Source organism: Girardinichthys multiradiatus, chromosome 6, assembly GCF_021462225.1.
Source record: "Girardinichthys multiradiatus isolate DD_20200921_A chromosome 6, DD_fGirMul_XY1, whole genome shotgun sequence".
Taxonomy (NCBI): Eukaryota; Metazoa; Chordata; class Actinopteri; order Cyprinodontiformes; family Goodeidae; genus Girardinichthys; species Girardinichthys multiradiatus.
In genome coordinates this window covers 23,498,489-23,522,457 of record NC_061799.1, presented here as the reverse complement: position 1 = coordinate 23,522,457, position 23,969 = coordinate 23,498,489, and the positions used below count along the sequence as shown (strand labels likewise).

The 23,969-nt window shown below is 38.6% G+C and overlaps 1 protein-coding gene across 6 annotated transcripts in view; it reads left to right on the top strand.

The window, feature by feature from the left end:
- kif1ab (kinesin family member 1Ab) overlaps window positions 1–23,969 on the top strand; it is a 33,807-nt gene that overhangs the window by 2,837 nt on the left and 7,001 nt on the right. The window contains exons 3-44 of one of the 6 annotated variants that reach the window (XM_047367971.1): window positions 6,021–6,094; window positions 6,254–6,433; window positions 6,560–6,628; window positions 7,395–7,573; window positions 7,660–7,771; window positions 8,480–8,557; window positions 8,677–8,742; window positions 8,837–8,854; window positions 8,961–9,039; window positions 9,128–9,206; window positions 9,369–9,511; window positions 9,682–9,720; window positions 11,154–11,284; window positions 11,377–11,456; window positions 12,237–12,312; window positions 13,277–13,356; window positions 13,443–13,549; window positions 13,648–13,731; window positions 13,993–14,173; window positions 14,290–14,362; window positions 14,482–14,572; window positions 14,672–14,820; window positions 15,731–15,909; window positions 16,073–16,210; window positions 16,300–16,418; window positions 16,512–16,597; window positions 16,745–16,880; window positions 17,124–17,307; window positions 17,497–17,587; window positions 17,691–17,809; window positions 17,917–17,972; window positions 19,065–19,173; window positions 19,307–19,373; window positions 19,491–19,575; window positions 19,689–19,794; window positions 20,040–20,063; window positions 20,187–20,301; window positions 20,777–20,910; window positions 21,017–21,078; window positions 21,312–21,457; window positions 22,042–22,230; window positions 22,325–22,396. In XM_047367971.1, coding sequence (XP_047223927.1) covers window positions 6,021–6,094; window positions 6,254–6,433; window positions 6,560–6,628; window positions 7,395–7,573; window positions 7,660–7,771; window positions 8,480–8,557; window positions 8,677–8,742; window positions 8,837–8,854; window positions 8,961–9,039; window positions 9,128–9,206; window positions 9,369–9,511; window positions 9,682–9,720; window positions 11,154–11,284; window positions 11,377–11,456; window positions 12,237–12,312; window positions 13,277–13,356; window positions 13,443–13,549; window positions 13,648–13,731; window positions 13,993–14,173; window positions 14,290–14,362; window positions 14,482–14,572; window positions 14,672–14,820; window positions 15,731–15,909; window positions 16,073–16,210; window positions 16,300–16,418; window positions 16,512–16,597; window positions 16,745–16,880; window positions 17,124–17,307; window positions 17,497–17,587; window positions 17,691–17,809; window positions 17,917–17,972; window positions 19,065–19,173; window positions 19,307–19,373; window positions 19,491–19,575; window positions 19,689–19,794; window positions 20,040–20,063; window positions 20,187–20,301; window positions 20,777–20,910; window positions 21,017–21,078; window positions 21,312–21,457; window positions 22,042–22,230; window positions 22,325–22,396 — 4,385 coding nt within the window. Of the gene's footprint in view, window positions 1–6,020; window positions 6,095–6,253; window positions 6,434–6,559; window positions 6,629–7,394; window positions 7,574–7,659; window positions 7,772–8,479; window positions 8,558–8,676; window positions 8,743–8,836; window positions 8,855–8,960; window positions 9,040–9,127; window positions 9,207–9,368; window positions 9,512–9,681; window positions 9,721–11,084; window positions 11,285–11,376; window positions 11,457–12,236; window positions 12,313–13,276; window positions 13,357–13,442; window positions 13,550–13,647; window positions 13,732–13,992; window positions 14,174–14,289; window positions 14,363–14,481; window positions 14,573–14,671; window positions 14,821–15,730; window positions 15,910–16,072; window positions 16,211–16,299; window positions 16,419–16,511; window positions 16,598–16,744; window positions 16,881–17,123; window positions 17,308–17,496; window positions 17,588–17,690; window positions 17,810–17,916; window positions 17,973–19,064; window positions 19,174–19,306; window positions 19,374–19,490; window positions 19,576–19,688; window positions 19,795–20,039; window positions 20,064–20,186; window positions 20,302–20,776; window positions 20,911–21,016; window positions 21,079–21,311; window positions 21,458–22,041; window positions 22,231–22,324; window positions 22,397–23,969 lie in introns of all 6 variants that reach the window. The other 5 variants (XM_047367970.1, XM_047367968.1, XM_047367972.1 and 2 more) reach the window with 5 other exon arrangements.

Here is a 23,969-nt window from a genome sequence, read left to right as displayed (position 1 = left end):
TATATTTTAGATTCATTGCACACTAACTGAAATATTTCAGGTCTTTTATTGTCTTAATACGGATGATTTTGGCATACAGCTCAGGAAAACCCAAAATTCCTATCTCACAAAATTAGCATATCATTAAAAAGGTCTCTAAACGAGCTATGAACCTAATCATCTGAATCAACGAGTTAACTCTAAACACCTGCAAAAGATTCCTGAGGCCTTTAAAACTCCCAGCCTGGTTCATCACTCAAAACCCCAATCATGGGTAAGACTGACGACCTGACTGCTGTCCAGAAGGCCACTATTGACACCCTCAAGCAAGAGGGTAAGACACAGAAAGAAATTTCTGAACAAATAGGCTGTTCCCAGAGTGCTGTATCAAGGCACCTCAGTGGGAAGTCTGTGGGAAGATAAAAGTGTGGCAGAAAACGCTGCACAACGAGAAGAGGTGACCGGACCCTGAGGAAGATTGTGGAGAAGGGCCGATTCCAGACCTTGGGGGACCTGCGGAAGCAGTGGACTGAGTCTGGAGTAGAAACATCCAGAGCCACCGTGCACAGGCGTGTGCAGGAAATGGGCGACAGGTGCCGCATTCCCCAGACCTGGGCTACAGAGAAGCAGCACTGGACTGTTGCTCAGTGGTCCAAAGTACTTTTTTCGGATGAAAACAAATTCTGCATGTCATGCGGAAATCAAGGTGCCAGAGTCTGGAGGAAGACTGGGGAGAAGGAAATGCCAAAATGCCAGAAGTCCAGTGTCAAGTACCCAGAGTCAGTGATGGTCTGGGGTGCCGTGTCAGCTGCTGGTGTTGGTCCACTGTGTTTTATCAAGGGCAGGGCCAATGCAGCTAGCTATCAGGAGATTTTGGAGCACTTCATGCTTCCATCTGCTGAAAAGCTTTATGGAGATGAAGATTTCATTTTTCAGCACGACCTGGCACCTGCTCACAGTGCCACAACCACTGGTAAATGGTTTACTGACCATGGTATAACTGTGCTCAATTGGCCTGCCAACTCTCCTGACCTGAACCCCATAGAGAATCTGTGGGATATTGTGAAGAGAACGTTGAGAGACTCAAGACCCAACACTCTGGATGAGCTAAAGGCCGCTATCGAAGCATCCTGGGCCTCCATAAGACCTCAGCAGTGCCACAGGCTGATTGCCTCCATGCCACGCCGCATTGAAGCAGTCATTTCTGCCAAAGGATTCCCGACCAAGTATTGAGTGCATAACTGTACATGATTATTTGAAGGTTGACGTTTTTTGTATTAAAAACATGCTGCCGGTACTGAAAAAAAAGGGCCTCGTTGTTCTGGTCCGGTCCATACTCGAAATCAGCTGATCTAGATGTGTGTGTGAAAGAAGGAGAGTCGCAGCCATTTGTGTCTGTTGGAGGCTTAAATTTGCCTCATTACAGGCAGACGACTCTGATGCTTATGACACCAAACTCCAAAACTTGCCCATTTCTAATATACAGGTCCTTCTCAAAATATTAGCATATTGTGATAAAGTTCATTATTTTCCATAATGTCATGATGAAAATTTAACATTCATATATTTTAGATTCATTGCACACTAACTGAAATATTTCAGGTCTTTTATTGTCTTAATACGGATGATTTTGGCATACAGCTCAGGAAAACCCAAAATTCCTATCTCACAAAATTAGCATATCATTAAAAAGGTCTCTAAACGAGCTATGAACCTAATCATCTGAATCAACGAGTTAACTCTAAACACCTGCAAAAGATTCCTGAGGCCTTTAAAACTCCCAGCCTGGTTCATCACTCAAAACCCCAATCATGGGTAAGACTGACGACCTGACTGCTGTCCAGAAGGCCACTATTGACACCCTCAAGCAAGAGGGTAAGACACAGAAAGAAATTTCTGAACAAATAGGCTGTTCCCAGAGTGCTGTATCAAGGCACCTCAGTGGGAAGTCTGTGGGAAGATAAAAGTGTGGCAGAAAACGCTGCACAACGAGAAGAGGTGACCGGACCCTGAGGAAGATTGTGGAGAAGGGCCGATTCCAGACCTTGGGGGACCTGCGGAAGCAGTGGACTGAGTCTGGAGTAGAAACATCCAGAGCCACCGTGCACAGGCGTGTGCAGGAAATGGGCGACAGGTGCCGCATTCCCCAGACCTGGGCTACAGAGAAGCAGCACTGGACTGTTGCTCAGTGGTCCAAAGTACTTTTTTCGGATGAAAACAAATTCTGCATGTCATGCGGAAATCAAGGTGCCAGAGTCTGGAGGAAGACTGGGGAGAAGGAAATGCCAAAATGCCAGAAGTCCAGTGTCAAGTACCCAGAGTCAGTGATGGTCTGGGGTGCCGTGTCAGCTGCTGGTGTTGGTCCACTGTGTTTTATCAAGGGCAGGGCCAATGCAGCTAGCTATCAGGAGATTTTGGAGCACTTCATGCTTCCATCTGCTGAAAAGCTTTATGGAGATGAAGATTTCATTTTTCAGCACGACCTGGCACCTGCTCACAGTGCCACAACCACTGGTAAATGGTTTACTGACCATGGTATAACTGTGCTCAATTGGCCTGCCAACTCTCCTGACCTGAACCCCATAGAGAATCTGTGGGATATTGTGAAGAGAACGTTGAGAGACTCAAGACCCAACACTCTGGATGAGCTAAAGGCCGCTATCGAAGCATCCTGGGCCTCCATAAGACCTCAGCAGTGCCACAGGCTGATTGCCTCCATGCCACGCCGCATTGAAGCAGTCATTTCTGCCAAAGGATTCCCGACCAAGTATTGAGTGCATAACTGTACATGATTATTTGAAGGTTGACGTTTTTTGTATTAAAAACACTTTTCTTATATTGGTCGGATGAAATATGCTAATTTTGTGAGATAGGAATTTTGGGGTTTTCATGAGCTGTATGCCAAAATCATCCGTATTAAGACAATAAAAGACCTGAAATATTTCAGTTAGTGTGCAATGAATCTAAAATATATGAATGTTAAATTTTCATCTTTACATTATGGAAAATAATGAACTTTATCACAATATGCTAATTTTTTGAGAAGGACCTCTAAGTGCTTACAGCCATGTCCTCTATAACATTTGTCATCAGCTTTGTGTTGCTTTCAGCTGAGGGGCACAGTTTTTTGGGGCAGTGCTCATGCTATTTTAAGCTTCCCCATAGAGTGTGTTACAATGGATTCAACTTGCTGATAAACAAGAACCTCGGTTCATGATTCACACTGCACTTCTCTCTTTTAATAAAGTGGAGGGAGTGCATTGTTGCTATTGACATTTCCTGCTAAATAAATAGAAAACCACCATCTTCAGCTCATATTTTTCAAGAGAGATAAAACTCATAGAAATTTTAGCTTGTGCAGTTTTATGTTATTGAAAGGTAAAAGGTAAAGCTAAAGGTAAAGCTAGCTACAGGTAAGGCCTACGTAGTTTTTGGAAAAAAAAAGTAAATTTGATGAATAGAGAAGCATGTAAAAATGAAAATAAAATATAGAAACAAGAAACAATGAGTTTCCAGACATTATTTGTTGTACAATTTATGAAATAAATTAGAATTTACATTGAAACATTTAAATTAAATTATATTGTTTTGTCTTTTAATTGCCACATAGAAGGAGATACGGTTTTTAAAAATCATACAAGAGCTATTTTACAACTTTTGGGGTCTTTTGACCCTCCTAGATCAGTGCTTTAAACTGAAACTGGATCAAAACAGCTTATTTTGGCAGTATATTTAACAAAAACAAAAAAATAATTATCTTGACAATGCCTTAAGTATTTTTTCTTCATTGGGTTCAGGTCAGGCAAGTATGCAAGCAAATCAAGCACGGTGATACCATGTCTATTAAACCAGGTTGGTACTTTTTGGTACTTTTGACAGTGTGGGCAAGTATGAACTCCAGCAGGAAAAAAACAAGTATCATCTCCATAAAGCTCATCAGTAAAGGGAAGCATAAAGGAATAACTTCCTGATAGGTGGGCCAACAGCTCCCCAAATCACCACTGACTGTGGAAACGTCTCACAGGGCCTCAAAGCAATTTGGATACTGTGCCTGTCCACTCTTACCCCAGACTCTGTGACATTGATTTTCAATTAAATCTGAAAATTGGACTTTAAACTACTTTGAAAAACAAATTCTTGAATTCACAACCCTCTCAAGGCTGTGGTTAACCGTGTTGTTTGAGTACCTTCTTCTACCGCACTTTTTCCTTACACCACGCTTTCTGTTAATATGTTGGGATACAGTTCTCTGTGAACAACCAGGTTATTTAGTGATGACCTTCTGAGGTGTAACCTCTTTATGAAGGGTGTCAGTAACTGTCTGCAGGGCGGCTATCAGGTCTGTAGTCTTCCCCATGATGGTGTAGACCGCAACGTAACAATTCTGGTTTAAAAATCTTTTAAAATTTATGAGTTTTAAATTGTATTACTGAAATATATTACTGTTTCAATGATATAATAATTCCTTAAGACACCTGTAATAGTGCAGCATAGATAGTATATTCACAGACAAGTGAGAAGTAGGGACTTCAAATATTAACAGAGAAATAACTGATAAAACGACAACCTTAAGTTGGATTTTCTAAAAAACAAAGTAATGGAAGAACGTTATCAGCTCATTTGTTTCTCTATATTAGCTTAACTATCAAAGTAAAACTGATAATCTGTAATAAATAAATTATAAAACCAAACGTTTTTAACTTCCTACTTTTCATGTACATTGACTGCAGTATGATTTGATGTTTAAGTGGGAATGAGATAAAACGTGGATACTAGATATCTTTTAGCTGGTTCTGGTTCCTTCCTGAAAGCTCACTGACATTTTTAAACCCATGGGGCCACAAGCAAAGCTTTAATAGGAGTAATTTAAACTCTCTAATATTGCGAGGGAAAGAGGAAGTTTAATAGCTCCATTTAATACAATATTTAACCTTATTCAAACAAAAGATTTTTTCACCTTATCAGAAAATTAGAGCAATAATGATGACTTGTGTTACTCTGTAATGGGGACCGATGCCAAACCCCAAAGAACTTAAATGGTGTATTTGTATTTTATTTGTCTTAATTTGGAAGGACTGAAATATTTTGCGAGTTTTGGAACGTGTACACTATATGGTTTAGTGCTAAAGGAGGCATACTCTCTGTTACTTTCATAAATCCTAACGTTGAACTGAAAATGCAACCTAATTATAGTACCAACAGCTTTTTAGATTGTTCTTTAAAGTTATTTTCTTTTCAACTCGATAACTTGTTGTATGGAGTATAATAAGATATTTCACATGCCGGTGTGGTCCCAAGCAAAGTGCCAGGGTTGTTTTTCTTTTTTTTTTTTTTTCAAATGCAGTAAGAAGTGATGTTGTTCCCTTAACGTGTCTTTTAACAGACAAAGAAGGAAACAATTGGCTTTTATTACATATTGCCTCTGAGGTGGAAACAAGTAATGAAAGGAGAAAGGAAATGTGATCTCATATGGAAGCAAATGGTTTTAGTGTGTAATAGACCAAAGATGGTAATGAATGGAGCATTCAAGCTTCCTCTCTCAACGTTTGAGAGTTTAAATTTCTGCTGTTGCAGCCTATTACAAAATATAATGGGATAATTTGTATTTACTGGACTCTAGTTTTTTTCTCATTGGTTTTGGTTGTTTTCTCTGATGAATTTTGGATATTTGCATTCTTTCTTTCTGTGTTCATTAATCCTTTGACTGGTGAACTCTGGGTGATCTGGACTTGGAGTGAACATTTGTATTTTAGGGCCACATGTATGGTGTAGAGACCGGTAGAATTATCTTTGAGCATCAAAACAACAATAACTTCATGTCACATGAGCAAGGAAATTGTAAAGAACTATATTAGAAGTAAGAAGACACTGTCTGTGAAAGAGAACTGATTCGTATTAATAGAAAGAGGTTTATAATCAGTTTTACTTGAAGTATGTTAACTCTCTTCGTCATACTGCTTATGTAAAGTAAAACATTTAATAAATGAAAGAAAATGAAACTTATTTGCATGCTTCTTACTGAGTTGCTTTGCTGTTTTCAGCGATCCTGAACCCGAAACAGCCAAAAGAAAACAAGAGCTTCAACTTTGACTATTCATACTGGTCACACACTACGGTGAGTTATTACACAGCTGCCACCACATAAATCCATCTACAGCAGTAAAATAATGAAGTCATCAGACCAAAGATTGATCAACAGTTTTAATGCTTGTTGCACCTCCATGTTTATTTATGTTTGCATTCTTGATTATTTCTGTCTCTGCTTTATCTGCAGCCTGAGGACCTCAACTATGCGTCCCAGATGCAGGTGTACAAGGACATCGGAGAGGAGATGCTGCTGCACGCCTTTGAAGGCTACAACGTGTGCATATTTGCATACGGACAGACAGGAGCAGGGAAAAGCTACACCATGATGGGACGACAGGAAAAAGACCAGCAGGGTATTATACCTCTGGTAAGTGGGGGTACAATTATGACATTACAAGTTCTCGTGAAGCACAAAAATTATGCTGCCATTTGATTGGACCTAGGAAACGTATAGGAACTTCATACTGACAGGTTTCGCTTCTTTGTCTTCTAGCTGTGTGAGGACCTTTTCACAAAGATCAATGGCATCAGTAATGACAACAGCATGTCTTACTCTGTGGAGGTGAGTGACACCAGTCCCTTAAAAACTTGCAATAAAAGTGCAAAATAGTAGAATTACAACCTAACTGTAGTACCAAAGCCTTGGCTTTCTTTAGAGCTATTTTCTTTTAAACTTGTTCAAGGGGGAAGGTGAGATATCATATCAAGCCCTTCCCCTCTGTTTTATGGTCTGTTTTTGGAGATGGTTGTATACAAACAAGTTAGAATCACTTCCCTTGTAAATCAATCCAGTATATAGCCAGTAATTAACTAGCTTTTAAAACCACTCTACAAAAAGCAAGATGATTGAGTTCATTGACCAGCTAGGTAAATGGCACGGGATACAAGTTAATCGCTCTTGCATTTGATTTTTCTGTCAAATTTAATTTTTATGAGCTTTTGGCTATGCTGTGGCTCTATTCCCATGTCTTTTCCACAAGTGTTTTGTTAAGAAGTTCTTATTTATAATGATTTGCTGTTTATTTTTTATTTGTTGCCATATTTGTAAGCAAAATGCATTGGTGAGTCAAGCAGTGGAGTTGAATATGTGAGTTGTACCAATGAGTACAAAGTGGAGGAAATAGGAGTAAATATACAGGTTTCCAACAGTATAAATTGAATTGTATTGAAGCATTATTACAGCAAAGAAAAAATAACCAAAGATTGGGCTCCTTACTTTTTATGCTAAGTATGTAAAACACATATATGATTATTTGCAATTGCATGTTTTTTAAGAGTTTAAAATACAAATATTTATATTTTACCTGCCACCTCTCCTCTGTTCTTAGGTAAGCTACATGGAGATCTACTGTGAGCGTGTGCGCGACCTGCTAAACCCCAAAAACAAAGGAAACCTGCGTGTGCGAGAGCACCCCCTGTTGGGACCTTATGTGGAAGATCTGTCCAAATTGGCAGTGACCTCATACAATGACATTCAGGACCTGATGGAGTCTGGAAACAAGGCCAGGTAACAACTGTATGCTTAGTTGTTGCCTTTAACAGCTGCTGGATTGAGAAAGGTGATAGAAATACATTAATGTGAATTTTTTTCAGGACTGTGGCTGCCACCAACATGAATGAGACCAGCAGTCGCTCTCATGCTGTCTTCAACATCATCTTCACACAAAAGAAACATGACATGGAGACGGAAAACACTTCAGAAAAGGTTTTGCCACTAAATCTTACTGCCAACTTTTGTTTCAGTAACTCAGTTAAGTGAAACACATCATATATATATGAATTACATGCCGACTGAGGTTTCCATGCCTTTATTTCTGTTAATTTGGATGATTTTCTGCTAACAGCTAATGAAAACATGACATTTAATATTAAAATATTACATCAGATCAATAAAAAATATTACAGAAATGTGGGCTTAGTGAAGAGTATGCTTAACACCAGCCTAACAGTTGTTTCAAAAGGTACTTTTAATCAGAAAAATGAGCCATATTGAAACCCATATTTTAATTTATTGAATATGACTGTATATTCATGAATGGTGTATCTCCAGCTCTCAATTCCTTATATATTTCCTGAATGTCATAGTTTTAGTTTCCCTTAAAATTGCGGATCTGTCATTCTTGCTAAATCATGTTTTAATTTACCTTATCCCTAAAATGACTGTATCCAGTAAAACCATTAAATTTTCCCCAAAACGAACAACAAAAAAATAAGATATCTGTTATCTGCAAATAATGTAAACTTTAATGTATCAGGTACCTTACAAAATCCTTTTTCGTATTTAATGAATAGTTTTGGATCTAGTACTGACCCCAGAGGGACACCACAAGCATTATCCAAGCATGATGAACAGTTTTCTTCCAACTTCACACATTTTTAGTTGTTGATTGATTGTATTTGATTAATTTAATAGGTCAGCAAGATAAGTCTGGTAGACTTGGCCGGCAGTGAGAGGGCTGATTCAACTGGAGCTAAAGGGACGCGACTGAAGGTGGGAGAAATATGTTTGTTTTATTTTGTGCAGGCGTTTGTTTAAAAGAAACTACTGAAAGTACTTCAAAATGTAAAAGTTTGGCTAAAATACTTGTTCTTGTTTGTGTGTTCTTGAAGGAAGGAGCCAACATTAATAAATCTCTGACCACACTCGGAAAAGTAATTTCTGCTTTAGCTGAACTGGTGAGATTCTTACATGAGGCTAGAATTTTATGGCTTGTGTATTTATTTCTGTTGTCTAAACTAACATTACTTACATTTCTCTTTCAATTCATAGGACTCAGTGCCAAATAAGGTTTGTGGTTTCACTAAGTAAATCATGTTTCACAGTTAAGTACAATGCAATGTTTCCTTATAATAGAACCCAAAAAATACTTTTTAATTATTTGTTTTCTAAACAGAACAAGAAAAAGAAGAAAGTAGAGAGTTTTATTCCCTACAGAGATTCAGTTCTGACCTGGCTCCTCAGGGAGAATTTAGGTTTGCAAACAAAGATGTTTCTTTATTTTTGTTTGTTGGATAATTTTTTTGTGCTGGTTGATATAATTTCTTAAAATTTTTGTTTTAGGAGGAAACTCCCGCACAGCCATGGTGGCGGCTCTCAGTCCTGCAGATATTAACTACGATGAAACACTAAGTACCCTTCGGTGAGGAAAACATGAAGGAATATCTCTTTATTTGTTGAAATTAAAATTATAGCTTTATTTTCTATCAGTTCAGGACTTTGAGTAACCTTTGTCATTTTAAATGTGATCTGTATCTAAGATCTGAGTTGATCAAATTAGTGTTGATGGCCTCTGCTCTGTAAGGTATGCTGATCGTGCCAAACAGATCCGCTGCAACGCTGTGATCAACGAGGATCCTAACAATCGCCTGGTCCGCGAGCTGAAAGACGAGGTTGCTCGTCTCAAAGACCTGCTGTATGCACAGGGCCTAGGAGACATCATCGAGAGTGAGTTTCACACATGGAAACACTAAAATCCGATTATAGAAAATGCACATAGTTTAAGCTGAGGGCCTCTGCGCAGGGGCTTTGTCTCCCTCTATTCACTGAACACAGAGGATTATGTTGGAATGTGGCCGTTTTTGACACACAGTCTCTTTTCTCCCCTGTCCTGTCAGCGTATCGAGGCACCGTTCCTGCCATCACTGGTTTGAAATGTGTGTTTAACTTCAGCAAGCCTGCGCTTTGCAACAAAAAAAAAAATAAAATCCTATTTTACCACAACAGACACCAAAACTTACAATCCCAAGAAACTCTTTGTGACATAAGACAATAGGAAAAACATATAACATTATTCAGAGCATCTGTAAAATCATATCTTGTTGTAATGTTTATTCTCAGAGATTTTGCAAAATGGCTTAAATTTTTCCTCCCCACGATCACAGAGATTTTCATATTTTTTCTAATAGGAGATCTCATAACTATGCAACATGGCCTCTGACTGGCTATGTATGCACTTTATTACTAAGGCATGCAATGCTTAGGGACCCCTTGGTTAAGCATTTCTTTTACCGTGAATACAGACACTAAGTGTGAAAAAAGATGACCTAAAGCCCTGAAAGCTTTACTTTGAAGACCAAGTTTTAATTCTAATTTTCAGAGGATCCAACAGCTTCTTGGAGAGGCATGTAAATCAGGCACATTATTCTTTTGCGATATTGACCTATTTATTAATTTTGTTGCACTTCAGAATTATGCAAATCTTTTGAAACATGAAAACTTCAGAGGGTACGGCACTTCATCTGAGTGACCAAATCTCTTTGGACGGTCAATCATATTCATGGCGCTTTCATCTGTCAGTCTAAACTCCAACAAAACCAAAATGGAAAACTGATCGCATTTAATTTTTTGAAATGTTAAATGATTTACAGTTAGATATCAGCTCATTGTCAGCTGGTGACATTTCATTGTGTCCTAGTAGGTGTTCACAGTAACAGATACTAACCAAGAGTCTGATGGCTTAAAATTGGCTTTTAAAGTTTCATTGACTATGGAGGACAGATCTGAGCGGAAAGATGTTTCAGATTGCTGAATCTGCATCCTGGTTCTCTAGGTGTGGAGGTTTTAGAAGTGAAGCTAAGGTGCTCAAAGGTCTGCACAGACAGGAGGCATGCTTTGAAATGCTTCAATAAACGGCTTAAACAAAATGAATTTTGATTCACACACCATATGCGATTTGTCTATATGCATTGAAATCATATGACTGTATGATTTTTGTATACTTCTGTCAATGCTTGTCAGCTTGATTGTGTATACTCAGTTCTCTCACATTCAGTTTCTCTGACATTTTGTGCTTTTTTTCTTTGAGTTGACCTTTTCTGGAATGGCTTTGATTAGCAAAACTGCTTCGCTTCTTGAGTCAATTATTTGAGCTCTTCTCTGTTTTTTGTACTCCTTCCTATTGGCCCCTTATTTTGTCTCTGTGTCTTCCTCTCGTTGCCCAAACATGTGGCTCCTACCTTCTCTCCTGGTTTTGTTTGTTTTTCCACACTCTTCCATGCACCGCCTCTCTCTCTGACAGACCTGTGCGATTACAAGAACTTTGTGAACAATCACCAGGCTGTCAATCAAAGGGGTGATCTCTCCACAGTGACCAACGCCATGACGGGAATGAGTCCCTCCCCCTCGCTGTCCATCCTGTCCAGCCGGGCCGGCTCCATCAGCAACCTTCATGACCGCATCTTCAGCCCGGCCAGTGAGGAGGCGATAGAGAGGCTCAAGGTACGTGGATTGAAAAGAGAAATAAAATAGAAAGTTGGAATTACTAATGTAAGTTTGGTATGTTTTTATATTAAATCTTTTTACACTTGCAGGAAACAGAGAAAATCATTGCAGAGCTTAATGAGACATGGGAAGAGAAGCTGCGTCGTACTGAGGCCATCCGCATGGAGAGGTTTGTTTAAAATATTATACATGTAAATAAAACATTTTTTTTTGGTTTTGATTTTTTTTGTTTCCTTTCCTCCAGCTCTCAGTCATCCCATAATTCTTCTATCTTGTCACATTATGTAAATAATGAATCTCTCAAAACCTAACTTCAAAACCTAACTCAAATTTATATATACCATATTTTACCTGGTGTATTTTGACTCTTAGCGTTAATTAAAATATAAAACTGAACTGCTGGACTGTTTTAAACACAGGATCGCTCAATACTTGATTAATGAATTTTAATGAAATAAGTGGTTTTGAAGGATAGATCAAGATAACTTTGTGGATCTTTTTATTAACTTTTGTGTTGACAGTCAGTATAGCATAAACATTACCTCAGGACAGACTATAAAAATGCTAGGGTTAATATTTGTTCACGTCTTTGGCTTATGATCAGTTACCTGAATAACAATTATTTCCTCTGCTGTTTCTATTTTTAATGAGCAGAATAATAGCAGATAATCTCAGATCTTTGTAAACCTCCCTTTGTTTAGTTATTGACTGGAAAATGATAATGGCAGCAAATAATTCTCCCTTTGTTAATTCTATTTCTGTATTTGTTACATTTTCTTATTATGTATATTTTTTAAGAGGCAGCTTCATAGAATAGACGTTGAAAGGTTAATTTTGTAGAATACTAACATTTTACCTAACATCCAACAATCCTGCCTCTTTAACAAATGTATCCCTATTACTTTTAAAAATGCTTTTTCATGGTTTAAACTCTGTTTGCTCTCTGTAGAGAGGCTCTGCTTGCTGAGATGGGTGTTGCTATGAGAGAAGATGGAGGTACTGTTGGAGTCTTTTCTCCCAAGAAGGTAAGATAAATGTCAAAGGTAACCAATAAGGTCTGAATGTAACATATATATATATATATATATATATAGTGCACTCTACACCTATTGGCAACAGTGGTAAAACTGTGTTAAAAAGTCTTTAAATATTTTTTTTGTATTGCAGGAACAAAATCTCACACAAAAAAAATTTGAAAAATCAAAGCTAGTCTTATTTAGCAGAGACCAGAACAATTTTTTTTATATAAGCACAAGTGCCACATTTCTTCCTAAGCCTAACAATTTCTATAAAATAAATATAAATGAAGCATTTTGCTTTTTCTGTCCATCAGAGAGAGTGGTGACTTAATTTGCAATCAATAACTTCCTGTTTTCCTGGTGTATAAATATGATGTGACACAGTCTCATTTCTCAGAGCCACTCTTGAAAATGAGAAAGACAAGAGAACATGCATTGAGCATTCAAGCAAGGCAGCTCTTCACAAGCTGGGAAATAGCAACAGAATAAAGCTAAATGCTGCTAAGACTGTTTTAACCAAATGATTAAACAAGTGTCCATGTATTTTGCATTTCTATCAAAATTGTAAACTATACTTATTAACTTGGAACACCAGATTTTTAAGAAAAACACTAATAGGTAGAGGACACATAAATATTTGAATTAATGAGACATTTGGCATAATATGGTTAAGTACAGTGAAGGATCTGTTATGCTGTGGGCCTGCTTCTCTTTTAAAGCCCCTGAGTACCTTTTTTAAATGCATGGCAGCATAATCTCCAAGAAATTGAACAGTTTTAATAATAACCTGGCAGCCTCTGAAAGAGCATTTTAGTTTTTTTCTTGAAAACTGAAAATGATTCATTATTGGGTCTTTCAGCAGGATATTGCCAATACATCTTGGGTTACCTAACGACAGAGAAAGGTTTAAATCCATCTAACAAAATGTATTCATGAAACCTGGCAAAGCTCAAATGTGTCTGTGTTGCAGACCCCTCATCTGGTGAATCTCAACGAGGACCCACTGATGTCAGAGTGTCTGCTGTACTACATCAAAGATGGCATTACCAAGTAAAACTTTATGCATTTCTGTTCTTACACTGAATTTGCTCTGTTTGTAGCAGTTTTCACAATTTCCTAACATTACGTCCCGTCAGGGTTGGTCGCGAAAACGCCAAAACTCGACAAGACATCGTTCTCAGCGGCCACTTCATTAAAGATGAGCACTGCACCTTTAGCAGCACCACTGGCCCGCAGGGAGAAGGTAAAGACAGGATATTTCTGTGTGGGAATGCTTAAATAAAAAAGAAATATTTTAAGTACTTGGTTGAAATGGATGATATAAGTTGTCTTCTGGACCAGGATGTGTCATCCTTGAGCCATGTGAGGGGACAGAGACATACGTCAATGGAAAGCGAGTGACCTCGCCCACCGTTTTGCGATCTGGTGAGAATCTGTCATCATTGTCATTATTGTTGTTAATAAAATGCTTAAAAACACAGCTACTGTGCCTAGAAAAGTAAAAGGGAAGAAATGACTGGTCTGGAAAATGATTAGATAGTAAGTCATCCCTGTTATCTTGCGTGAATTAAAATTGCTGGTGGGATTAAACGTTTTAAATGATGATATCCTGCAGCTTCTGTAAAGATGGTAGTAAATTTGTTTTAGATGTTGACAAATTTTACACATTCATATGGATTTTTTAAGGGAACCGCATCATAATGGGTAAGAGCCACGTGTTTCGCTTCAACGACCCGGAGCAGGCTCGTCTGGAGCGGGAGAGGACGCCGTGTGCGGAGACTCCGGTGGAGCCTGTGGACTGGGCCTTCGCTCAGAGGGAGCTGCTCGAAAAACAAGGCATCGACATGAAGCAGGAGATGGAGCAGAGGTGAGATTGAATGGCCATCTGTTGCCACAACATTCTGTTGTTTGTTTAGTGGAGTGCTTTGTATCATATCATCACATTTTATTTCACAAGTTTTTGTCTGAAATTAAATCCTCAAGGCTTCAGGAGCTTGAGGACCAATACCGCAAAGAAAGAGAAGAAGCTAGTAACCTGCTTGAGCAGCAAAGGCTGGTGGGTAAAAACTCTGATCAACAAACATATGCAGTTCCTCCTGTTTCCAGATACTGTTTTGAGGGTTCAATGTTATAATGAGGTCAACGTTAACAAACACATTTTCTGGCTCCTTACAGGACTATGAGAGTAAACTGGAAGCCCTACGGAAACAAGTAGACTCTCGGTACCTGGAATCACCCGAAGAAGAGGAGGAGCCTGAGGAGGAAGGTGAAGCTGTGTTTGTAGTTAGACTTACAACACAGTCACCCCAGTGGAAGGCTGTTTTTGGTCACAGTTGACCCACTTTTTGCCTGCATTTATCAACAGTGCCGTGGACGAAGCGTGAAACTGAGCTGGCGCTCTGGGCTTTCAGAAAGTGGCGGTTCTACCAGTTCACCTCCCTCAGGGATCTGCTCTGGGGCAATGCCATCTTCCTCAAAGAGGCAAATGCTATTAGTGTGGAACTGAAGAAAAAGGTTAGTTTTTTATTATGTTTTGTAACGGTGTTATATGTTTTTTTCATTTTTTGAAACTTCTCAGTGTCTTGATTGATCGAAATGTTTTTGCACATCAGTAAAATTTCTTAAAGTGGACAATATGGCTCACCACTCAGGGTAGCACAGCTGGGGGCACCCCAAGCATTAAAAAGACTCTTCAGTCAGTTGCACCCAAATGGTTGCTTATTTATATGCCCATTGCACAGTGTAACTGAATGAAAACACTGCTGACACTGTGGCTACGTAAAGATGCTAAGATTGAAGTCTGCTTAACTGCTTTATGTTTGGTGCTAAATTAAAGGACAATTTCTGTGTTTTCTATGAAATCTGGTATGCAGTTAATCATGTCTAATTAAAAATAGAAATATTTCAAATTTCTAGAACCTTTAATTAATTGTAGAAGACAAAAAAAGAACATTTAAAACCGTGGGCTGCATGGTGGCGCAGTTGGTAGCACTGTTGCCTTGCAGCAAGAAGGTCCTGGGTTCAATTCCCAGCCTGGGATCTTTCTGCATGGAGTTTGCATGTTCTCCCCATCTATGTGTGGGTTCTCACCAGGTACTCCGGCTTCCTCCCACAGTCCAAAGACGTGCCTGTTAGGTTAATTGGTAACTCTAAATTGTCCTTAGGTGTATGAATGAGTGTGTGCATGGTTGTTTGTGTGTTGCCCTGCGATGGACTGGCAACCTGTCCAGGGTGTACACCACCTCTCACCCATAGACTGCTGGAAATAGGCACCAGCTTCCCCGTGACCCACTATGGAATAAGCGGTAGAAAATGAATGAATGAATGAGCACAAAATAAAGCAGTGTGAACTCAGCTGCTAAGTTAGTAAAAGTGAAATGGGACAATATTTGAATTGTGAGTTAATTTCTTTGTATGTTTATAGGTGCAGTTCCAGTTCGTTCTGCTGACAGACACTCTTTACTCTCCGCTGCCTCCTGACCTGCTGCCTCCCAGCGTGGCTAAAGAACGAGAGAGACGACCTTTCCCTCGAACGATAGTAGCCGTCGAAGTACAGGATCAGAAGAATGGAGCCACACATTATTGGACTCTGGAAAAGCTCAGGTACCAAAAATATACTTATCAGAATAGTTTGGCAATTATTTCTCGGTTTTGTTCATCTGTAACATTAACTGTTACTGAAGATAAAGTCACCTTTTAATCAAACTAAACAACTTTTTTGTTTTCCAAAAATGACCATTAAGTTGATTTCTTGTGTTTTTTGCAGGCAGAGGCTGGACCTGATGAGAGAGATGTATGACCGAGCTGCAGAGCTGCCCAGCAGCGCGGTGGAGGACTGCGACCACGCCCTGACGGGAGGCGACCCCTTCTACGACCGCTTTCCTTGGTTCCGTCTGGTTGGCAGGTTGGTTATCTTACAAGAAACAATCCTATCCTTCCTTTCTCACTCAAAGGCTTGCAAAACCAAAAACCTGTCATCACTCCTCTCTGAAGGGCTTTTGTGTACCTGAGTAACCTGCTGTATCCGGTGCCTCTGGTGCACCGTGTGGCCATTGTAAGCGAGAAGGGAGAGGTCAAAGGCTTCCTCAGAGTGGCTGTGCAGGCCATATCAGGTACACAGAACATTTTACTGCAACATTAGTGACATTTTTTAAAACAATTGTGAAATGCAGGTGTGACAACGTGTGGTCTGTTTTGTCTTTAAGCTGATGAGGAGGCCCCTGATTATGGATCTGGAGTGAGGCAGTCAGGCACGGCCAAGATCTCTTTTGAAGACAACCAATTTGAGAAGGTATTTGGGATGGTTTCTCATTTTGTCCTTCAAAAGAGACCTTTACATCAAGTACAAATGAGATAACAGCTGAAACTGCATGTTTTTGTCCCTGAGTGTTCAAAATATGAAAAAATATAACGTCTCAGTGATTTTACCTTGTTTTAGTTTCAGAGTGAGTCGTGCCCTGGTGGTTTGTCACACTCCAACACCTCCCAGGAGGAGCTGAGAATTGTGGAGGGTGAAGGACAAAACGTTGAGATAGGAATCTCGGCAGATGAAGTCAACAACAACACCTGCGCAGGTAAGCAGACAGCAGATTTTGTCCCAATATTCTTCCTAAACTGTTAACATTTTTGCCAGTCTAGATATTATCTATATTTTTATTATAGTGGGCATTAAAATAACTAGTTCTCTGAAGTCATTTTGGTGTTCCTAGCTTTGTTTTCCCCATAATTCTAGGTATATAAATAACACCAGTTAGACATGAGTGAAACTAAAGGTTAACCTTTTGAGCTTCAAAGGTCTATATCTCTGCACCATGCAGCCACTCATGAGGTTCCTCAGAGCCCTGTGAAGAGTTTAGCTCTTGGTCTGGACCTTCCTCTGGAGCTGTCTCCAGAAAACGCTCTGTCCCACTTGAAGATCGGCAGCACTTTCACCTTCAGAGTCACCGTCCTTCAGGCCTCCAGCATCTCAGCAGAATACGCCGACATTTTCTGCCAGTTTAAGTGAGTTTAATGTTGTTTTTTTATTTTTATTTAGAACAGTTATGAATGCTGCTGACAGTTTTTTAATAGCTGTTAAACAACTGATAATATAAAAAATGCCACACAGACTGAACAAACTTTCCAATATTAAATTTGGAATACATAAATTAACAGGCTGCTTTTATTTTATAAAAATATTCACTTTTTCAGCTTCATCCATCGTCACGATGAAGCTTTTTCGACTGAGCCACTGAAGAACACCGGCAGAGGGCCTCCACTTGGATTTTATCATGTACAAAATGTAAGCTGACAACGACTCATAAAAACGACTAATTAGTGCTTCTGCAAATTAGCGGCTGTTTTGGAGGGTCTACTTGAATTTGTCTGCCTGTCTGCTCTGTTAGATCACGGTGGAAGTGACCAAGTCCTTCTTGGAGTACATTAAAACTCAGCCCATTGTATTCGAGGTGTTCGGACACTATCAGAAACAGCCTTTCCCTCCATTATGCAAAGATTTGATCAGGTCTGGAAGGAATTTGACTTTCGCTTCTAAAATTACAAATATGTGCTATCTCTGAAAGAATAAACATATTTAAGTGATAGATTGTCAACTATTTTGATTTCTTTTAGTCCTCTGAGACCCTCCAGGAGGCAGTTTCCACGGGTGATGCCGTTATCCAAACCAGGTTAGCAGAAATTAAGAGAATATAATACAGCATTAATTTATCTAGATGAACATGTTTTTTAATTATAAACAGTTGTTTGCAGAGGATAACATTTTCTCAGTCTCAAGTCTTATGTAACCTTTGGCAAAAATATCTAACCAATATTTTTTAAGCTACCTCCAGCTTAAATGTTAAATTGTATCAAGAGCTCATCCACTTTCTTTCTTTATATTTTTTACAGATCTTTTTTCCTGGGGTGGGTGGGAAGGGGTTTTATTTTTCTGTATAATTGGATTAGATTTCACTGAAGAATTTGAGTTTTATGTGTTTTTTTAGGTATGTTTTACAAAATCTGAACTGTCTTTCAACAAAATATTTTTTTTAACAAATAACAGTGCCCAATAGGCCTCCTTCAAGTAAGCATTCCAGATTTTTGCACTGTTTTATTAGTTATTAACCATTGTTGTAATTTTTTATATTAGAACCATTGCCAAAAGTGAGATCACGAAGAGTAATGTATGTAAAGGAACCCTCATTCATGTCAAATTTTACTGAATTACTTAGCCTACCCGTGACAAGTGTAGTGTCAAGTCTAATAAACTAGTGTGTTAAAATTACCCAGGACAGGTCATGTCCTCCGCTTTGCCAATTTGTTCCTTCCAAGTCTAGAAGCCATCCACCATGGGAGGTTTCAAACCAACCATGAGGTAATTTGTATCCACAAGGGGTTGTTCTTCCCCTGCTTTGACAATCCATGATTTAAAGTGTCTACTGTAAGGAAATGTGGTAATGTGAGTCCTATAAATACTCTACCAGAGATGTTTTGGCATGATCAGGAGTCCCAATCTGTCATATTTCATAGCAAGTATATGTATTACAAAGTTTTTTAGAAAATAGTATACAGTTGTTAAATAAATTTAACACAGAAACCTATTGTTGTTATGACAATTTGTCCCCGTAATTAATAAAAAGGCATAACTACCAAAAACATTAGGTGCTATGCAATGGTTTAAATACGATACAGGTATGAAATTGAAAATGAAGGGATATAACGAAATTCAAATTACATTTTTTTGTGTTTTTTTTAATTTTATTTATTGTTGATCATTTTAGTGCCGGCCACAAAGCTCAGCACGCTGAATCGTTCCACTGCTGGACCTTGTCATGCCAAATATGACCTCATGGTCTTCTTTGAGATTTGTGAGCTAGAAGCTAATGGAGAGTGAGTCCTGTTTATTTATGCTGCCTCTTAAATACTGAAGAGGTCAGCTAAAGAATCTTGCAGAAATATATCACTCACTGGTAAATGCAAGTGTTCAAATGTAGTTTATTGATTTTGTTTTGTCTGTTTCCAGCTACATCCCAGCTGTTGTTGACCACAGAGGCGGGATGCCGTGCCATGGGACTTTCCTCTTACATCAGGTCTGACCGCTTTCCTCACATTTTAGGATCATGTTTCCAACTACATGTTTATAGTTATAAGTTGACCTTCACTATTGACACACTTACCTTCACTTTCATCATCCTTTGACTGGACAGGGCATACAGAGAAGGATCAGAGTTACCATTGCTCATGAAACAGGAAATTATATTGAGTGGAAGGAGGTGAAGGAGCTGGTTATTGGTGAGTAACGTCTCTGCTCAAGTTAATTAATAGGAAAAGGTTTCAATGAGCAAATCAGAAATCAGGACAAGAAGTTTAAAAGCAACGAGTCTCATCATGATTCGTCATTACAGGTCGTATTCGTAACACACCAGAGGCTGACGAGACCATCATAGACCCCAACATCCTATCCCTCAACATTCTCTCCTCTGGATACTTCTGGCCAAAACATGATGACAAGTATGACTTTGGGGTGGTTTTTCAAGTGGTTTTGATCAGTACTTTAATGTTAAATAACCGTTTTTTTTTTAACATAGACAGGGGGCTTTTTATTTATTTATTTAACAACTTAACAATGTGTATTGATAGAAGCTATTAGCTTTTATTAATTTGCCAAAATGGCTGAGTTTAACTCTTAACAGCTGAAGCTAAACAGTTTTTAATTTATATTCTATTTTCTCTTTTTTTTTTTTCTTTAACGGCAGCGTTTCATTGGGAGTTGATCATAGGTATAAGGATGTTTTTTTTTAAATGTCTTTAGAAATATTGTTTTTGTTAACAAAATATATTGACATGCTTGCATTTTTGTTTAAAATACCAATAAATTATGTGTTTGATTTTTCTCACTGCAGAACTTTCTATCGATTTGAGGCAGCATGGGACAGCTCCATGCACAACTCTCTGCTTCTTAACAGGGTCACTCCATACGGGGAGAAGATCTACATCACTCTCTCAGCTTATCTGGAGGTACAATAATAGAGTGAACTATTCAGAAAATGCTAGTATAGGTTTAGTTAATTGTTTGCAGGTATTAGATTCTTATGTGTATTACACAAAGATTTGAAACAAAAATGAAGAATTATTTATATTGTAGATAAAATAATAAATTGATTATTACAGTTACACTAATGTTATCCATGCAGGTTATTGTTATTTTGGTTTTTAATCTTACTGCTTGCAAAAATATGGAGTAAACACTCACTAAATTTAGTAGAGGTTTTTCTGGTAAGCATGCATTTTGTGCAGAACATTAACTATACCTTTTTCTGCTCTTCACAAAGAACAAACATAACAAGCTGATGTTAGCTTGGTAATTAGTCAGGCTGTCTGCTCAGGTAGCTAGCCTCCATTTCACTGATTGACAGACAGGATGTTCGTAGCTTTCCAACTGTATACCTGTTTTGTTCTACCTAATGGTTTGTTAATAATGTTACACCTATAGATGGAGAACTGCACTCAGCCAACAGTTATCACCAAAGATTTCTGTGTGGTGTTTTACTCCCGTGACACAAAGCTGCCTGCCTCCCGATCCATCAAGAACTTCTTCAGCACCGGCTGCCTCAGGCCCTCAGAGAGGTAGACAGCCACAAATAAACAGTCGGATTTGCCCTAGGGTTAAATGGAATGTCTCATTTACTGTATCTGACGCTCATGTTTTAAATGTTGACTTTCTTCCTCTCAGTAATCGTGTCACCGGGGTTTATGAGGTCACTCTCTGCCACATTGCAGACAATGGAAGTCCAGGTGATCCTTGAATGAATTAAACAAATTGTCCCTGCAAATATTTTGAGGAATATATTATATAAAAGATGTTTTGAGTTATTACATTTTTCTATATAGCTTTCCTTCGTTGTTTTGATGTCTTCACTGCGTGTCTACAATGAAGAAAGTAATAAAAATAAGATAATGAGGAAAAGCCATTGAATGATGAATGTTGATGTACTAAAATCCTCTTCTTTATTAATTCTCTCCATCAGGGATGCAGCGTCGTCGCAGGCGTGTGCTTGACACATCTGTGGCCTACGTGCGAGGAGAGGAGAACCTGGCAGGATGGAGACCCCGCAGCGACAGCCTCATCCTCGACCACCAGTGGGAGCTTGAGAAGCTCAGCTTACTGCAGGAGGTCAGTTTACAACACAATAAGGAAAAAAATAACAAAATAGAAAATGTTTCAAATTTCTGTGGTCTGGTTAAATTTTGTGTACTGCAACACTCTATACAGTACCTGTTTAAGATGGTTGATAAATGTGCTCCAGACCAGTTTGAGCAGCTTTTCTGTGGTGGATGCCTAATAACAAAAACCATGATTAGAAGTAGAAAGTATTCAATTTAAGATTAGATTTAACAAACATATTTTTTGAAATGGGGAGTAATTTCCTATTTGGTGGTATTATCCTCCTCAGGAGAGATTTTTATCATTATTATCTTTATTCCCATTCCCATCATGTTGTAGTTACAACATTTAAAAATTGTTTTGTTGTTTCTTTAACTGTGTGCTTTGTTTGTTATTCTTTATTGATGTACTGTGCAACTACATTTTGATTATAAGAAGACTGTTCATAGAAAAAAATACAATTTGAATATGCATCCAGTAATTAGGTGTATAGTTTGAAAAAATATTTTCTTATGCGTAAATAGAGGTTGCTTGCAAGTCAAGCTCTTTAATATTGTCTTAAATCACCTGCAATTAGCTTTTTTTTATTTTAGGTGGAGAAGACAAGGCATTATCTCCTGCTGAGGGAAAAACTCGAGGCAACTCTGCAGGCAGGGCAGGACGCACTTTACAAGAGCAGCGACATTTGTGACTTTGCAAAGAGTCCTGTCCTCAGCTGCAGCCCGAGCAGCAGCCCTGCTCCTGAGAGCCCCAACCAGAGGCAGAGGGAGCTGGCTGCTAAGGTGACTGCTAAAGCTTAAGTTTACTTCCTGTTTTGTTTTGGTCTTTTTTCATCCTGTTACTTAATAAATGCTGTTTTTACTATCTTCTACCCAGTGTCTGCGCTTGCTGATGCACACATTCAACAGAGAGTACAGCCAGGTGAGCAGCAGTGCCAGTGAAAGCAAGGTGAGCCCCAGCCTAGGCCCTCTAATCCGACCCCTTATATCTTCATCTTTACTAAATATTTAAGCTTTAATAACGGTCAGTGTCCAGTCCCTATCAGCTAATGTATTTGCATCCATTAATCGCTTTTGCCTTTACATTTAGAGATTCTGCTTTAATTTAGCACATCACTTAGCTACAATTAATATACCGTAAATTCCGGACTACAGAGCGCACCTGATTAAAAGCCGCATGCTCTAATTTTAGAAAGAAAACCAATTTTCTACTTGTACAGGCCGCAACGGATGTTAAGCCGCGGGTGTCCCATGTTGTAATATGATTTATACAGAAAGATATTACACGTGGGGAATTTTTAACTGTATCCGGATGGTAATATAAACAAATGCATGTTGCAAATGCTTTTTTACGAACAGTGCCTGTAACATGGCTACCTTTTAAATATACGTACGTTCTTAGTAACATACAAATTTCGTTGCTAATGCTTTTTTACTGAACAGTGCACAAACAACATTCCAATATCTCCAAACTGATGTACGCTGCAGGCTACCAGGTCAAAAGTCATTGATCGTTTCCTTCATCTTCTTCCTGCGCACTGAAACCATCAGAGTCCTGTTCTTCAGTGTCTGAATTGAACAGCCTCAGGATCTCGTCACTTACTGCCTCTTCGTTGATGCTCTCATTTGAGCGCCACCTGGTCCCCTTAATCACGCAGCAGTTCAGCCTTTCAAAACCTGTTGGTGATTTTACATATTGATGAGGGTGAATATAAATGTCTGATTTACAATACCGGTAATTGAATGGTGAAAGTGCTCTTGAGTTATCGCACAATTTCATTGGACCTCTGTGAACTACTCATCAATTTGATTGATCTACTGTTAACAGGCAAAATGTTTTTGGCGACATGAAAAAAAATATGCATTAGCCGCACCGTTGTATAGGCCGCAGTGTTCAATGTGTGGGAAAAAAGTAGTGGCTTATAATCCGGAATTTACGGTACTTAGCTCTCCTTAAAAGGAACATTTTATACTTTAAAGTGAGATCATGTGTAGTACATTTACTCTGTGTTTTACCTTTTGTGGAGGGCAGTCAGAGCAATCAGAGTTTGGTGAAAATCTAATCAATTTAAGCGTTCCATTTAGATTACTGGACTTCGGTTGTAACTAGTTTAAGTGTGGTTTGTTTAATAGGTAATAGTATTGCCAATTTCTGGACACGCATCTTACCACACCGATGTGCGTTGCCCTCTACACCATCAAAAAACAAAATATCTTAAACCATTCCCAGCAGTTTAAACAAAAACTATATCATGAAATTTTACACCCTGACACTTTGCATGCGACTGAGGTTTACTTTGTAATTATTTGCTTGATCAAACAGCATCTGTGTAGCTACGTACCTGTAGTCTTAGCTTTAATAGGGGTTTTTCTTCAATGTATTTTCTGCTTTGGGATTTAACTAAAGATCATTGAAATAATACTTAGAAAATGACTGATGAAAAATTCTAGTACATTCATATAATATTCATGCAAACTACAAGGAAACCTGTGAGCTTTAACAGTTCTATGAGGCAAAAATG